Here is a 4,012-nt window from a genome sequence, read left to right as displayed (position 1 = left end):
AGACAAACCACACATATATATATATACACATAAATGTATATATTACTATATCAGAGATTTAGCTACATTGACAAACAGATAAACATGAACAGTGACAGAAAGAGAGGCGAACAAACAAACAAGTAGATAGTCAATCAGAGCTGTAGTGAAGTATTACTAAGTTATGGAAATTGTCTTACCAGCAAAATTTAGGCAGGCCCTCACTGCTTCTTTGTCTTCCACCACCTCTGATAAAATGTTGAACATTTTGGTGCATTCAAAAGTTCTCTTGCTAACTGTAAGTGCTCCCAGACATTTCGCAATACTAAACATAAAACGCAAATCAGTTAGAAATGTATAGAAATATTCTTTTCTACTCCAGGCACAAGGCCCGGAATTTTGAGGGAGGTGGATCAGTCGATTAGATCGACCCCAGTACGCAACTGGTACTTAATTTATCGACCCCCCGAAAGGATGAAAGGCAAAGTCGACCTCGGCGTAATTTGAACTCGGAGTTCTAAATAGACAAGAATACCGAATTACCCATTTGTAGGATGTGTGGTAGCAGAAACGAAACAATCTCACATATTGTGAGAGGGTGTAGCAAGCTGGCCCAAAAGCATTACATAAGGAGGCATGATAACGTGGCTAAGTTCGTCCACTGGAGACTATGTGAAAAGTATGGCTTGGACAGAGCACGGAAATGGTACGAACATGAACCAGAAGGAGTCACCGAGAACAAGGAACATAAGATACTGTGGGATTTCACAATCCAATGTGACTCCCTGATCGAGACTCGGAGACCAGATATTGTTGTGGTAGATAAAGGAAGGAAGGAAACCAAGATCATAGATATTGCAATACTTGGAGATGCACGCATAAGTGACAAAAAACTAGAAAAGATAGAAAAGTACAGACTACTAAAAGAGAAAATTGCAAGAATGTGGACTATGAGGAGAGTGTATGTCATTCCAGTAGTTGTCGGGGCATTCGGAGCACTAACAACTAAGTTCGAGAAATTTGTCAAAAAAAAAAAAAAATCTGAATTGACTGGAGATCAAAGCAAGCCTCAGAAAGCTCTCTGCTGGGGACAGCTAAAATTTGAGATTGGTACTTGTATGTTGAATGCTTCTCACGATAATTAACAACCAAGTATCAAAGCTTATAATGTGCGGAAATAGACCCTGTGAGACCTCTGACAACAGGCTGCTATTCGCTCTCACAGAATCAACCAGAACGAACAAGACCGAATGTTCTGAGAAGTAAAACAAAATAATAATAACATTTTTCTACAAAAGGAACAATAGCTGAAATTTGTGTGGGGAGGGGGATCTTCGGATCTTAACTGGTTAGAAGTGTTATCGTGTACATTGTTTTGTCTTGGTATAAAAGATGGGCTACAGAAAATATTCTGCTCAATACCACAGATTTGCTTGTCAGTCACTTGATCTTAACCAGTTGAGCATATTCCTTAGTTGCTGGCAATATGTGCATCTCTCATCACGAGCAGAAGTAGTGGGGCAGCATCATAGCCATGTGGTGAGAGGAATTCTTTGGGGCATAGATAATTCACCTTTGGATACATTGGTGTTTTGTTCAACATCTTTAAATAACCCTTATTCGGGGACATTTTGAGCAGGATGGGTTACTCAACCTGAAGAAAATTTCAACTGGTCCCCAACTGCAAAGTCATGCGCTGTTTATCTTCATATGAGATCACCCCGTCGTGCGTATATGGTTGTGATGCATGTGCCTGGTGTACCCTTATCAGACGGGTAGTCATGATGGGTATAGTGGCCTTCGTATATTTATATCCCAGTCTCACTTTGATGGCATGCGCTGCTCTCTCACTCGATAATAATAATAACAACAATAATAATAATAATAATAATAATAATAATAATAATAATAATAATAATAATAATAATAATAATAATAATAATAATATAATGATGATGATGATGATGATGATTTCCTTATTAACCACAATGGTTTACATTAAGAAAAACATTATGGACAACACAGGACAAAACAAAGAATATGTGTGAGAGTGTGTTGTCAGGGTTTTGCGTGTATACAAGACTAACAACAACAACGCCGACGACAATAATAATAATAATAATAATAATGGTTTCAAATTTTGGCACAAGGCTAGCAATTTTAGGGGAAGAAGGGCAAATCTATAACATCGATTCCAGTGTTCATCTGTTTCTTATTTTATCGACCACGAAAGGGCGAAATGCCAATCAATATTGAATAGTTTAGAATACATAACATCGTCAAGTTAAGCACTCAATATTCGTCATTTCGCCAAATATCATCATCATCATCATCATCAAATTGCACAATGTACAATTAAGTAAACTATACAGGACCTACCTGGTAATTGCTGGTAAGGTCACCAAACTTCCTTTTTCAACAGCCTTGTTAAAACAATCAGCGCCTATTGTTTCCATTGCAATAACTGGGAGATCATCCCAACCGACATTTTTCAAACCATCTAATATCCCATTCAGAAGGCCACCACCGCCAACACATGTCACCACTACGTCTGGCTTGGATTCTAGCTGCTGTTCACATTCCATTATCATAGAACTGTGTCCCTCCCTGAAACAGACCACTGAAGATGTTGGAACATATGTATATATATATATGCACACATACATACATGTGTATATCCAAGAACGTGTATTTGAAAAGATAATCAATCGAAAACGCTCACACACACTAGAAAGAAACTTCTTCATAAAAGGTTAGCGACGTTCTGATAAATAATTTACAACCTTGTTTTAGAAAAAAAAAAAATCTGTAAAACTCTTTCACAAAGAGTTTTAAATATGTCTATCTATCTATCTATCTATCTATTTATCTATCTATCTATCTATATATATATATATATATATATAGTGAGAGAGAGAGAGAGAGAGAGAGAGAGAGAGAGAGAGAGAGAGAGAGAGAGAGAGAGAAAGAGAGATAGATAGATAGATAGATAGATAGATAGATAGATAGATAGATAGATAGATAGATAGATAGATAGATAGTTGAAATTTATGGAAAAACAAAAGAACAAGACATGTGTATGAACAACAAGCAAGTGTATGAATTCGATGCTAGGGAACATGAAAGAAAAGGCTTTTACGTTTCGAGCCTTCGTTCTTCAGCAGAAAGGAATAAGAGGAAATAAACATATATGATGAATAGATAGGGATAAAGTATCCAGACGGGTACTGTACGAGTACTCAATCATAATCCGAGTTCTGGCTAACAGCATCGAATTGTAAAGAATACCAACGATGACTTAAGGTAAGCAATCCCACTGTAACTCATCCGATAGGTAAGTCCTTGGTTCACTTTGTTGGATTACGAATATTTTACTTAGTGTAGATCCAAGACTATTACAATCTATATGGAGATTAGTGCATCTGCATACTTTTTATTTCTATAGTCAATTATACAACATATTTGGTTTAAATTTTGTCCGACGTACGTTTCTGCTGCACAGACAACTGACAATTGCATTTGCATCCAGTCACTTTCGACTGTTTAGCAGCTTATGAAACTTTAAACTGGATGTGAATGTAATTGTTAGTTTTTTATGCAGCAGAATCGTGCGTTGGACAAATTTAAACGAAATATACTGTATAATTAAACCTTGGGAGAGGCATTATGCCGGTAATAAACACACGCACTGGTTCAGTCCTTTATTAATTTATATAGTTTTTCACATACTTACATATAAGCACGAACACATAAGTGCGTGCACACATATGAGCGTGCACACATACGTGCTTGCACACACTCACATGCTCATACCGAACAGTTTCAAAACAACGCCAAAACAACGCCAGATCATACATTCAAAATAAATGGAAGTGGAGAGACAAGTTACTGAAGAGATTGCAAGAGTGCAATGAAATAATTTAACAAAAACCTATATAAATTAATAAAGGACTGAACCAGTGCGTGTGTTTATTACCGGCATAATGCCTCTCCCAAGGTCTAATTGTATTTCTTTCAGCACACGTATCCACAT

General features: G+C 36.9%; 1 protein-coding gene across 3 annotated transcripts in view; it reads right to left on the bottom strand.

Annotated features, from left to right (window-relative positions):
* The window catches only part of LOC106867276 (serine dehydratase-like), a 24,242-nt gene that overhangs the window by 4,393 nt on the left and 15,837 nt on the right, over window positions 1-4,012 (bottom strand). For all 3 annotated transcript variants that reach the window (XM_014912113.2, XM_014912121.2, XM_052970689.1), the window contains 2 exons: window positions 2,359-2,586; window positions 180-304 (listed from right to left, as the gene is read on the bottom strand). In XM_014912113.2, coding sequence (XP_014767599.1) covers window positions 180-304; window positions 2,359-2,586 — 353 coding nt within the window. The remainder of the gene's footprint in view (window positions 1-179; window positions 305-2,358; window positions 2,587-4,012) is intronic.

This window comes from Octopus bimaculoides, chromosome 9 (genome assembly GCF_001194135.2).
Source record: "Octopus bimaculoides isolate UCB-OBI-ISO-001 chromosome 9, ASM119413v2, whole genome shotgun sequence".
Taxonomy (NCBI): domain Eukaryota; kingdom Metazoa; phylum Mollusca; class Cephalopoda; order Octopoda; family Octopodidae; genus Octopus; species Octopus bimaculoides.
Note: the sequence above shows the minus strand (reverse complement) of the source record. Positions and strands in the feature narration are given on the sequence as shown.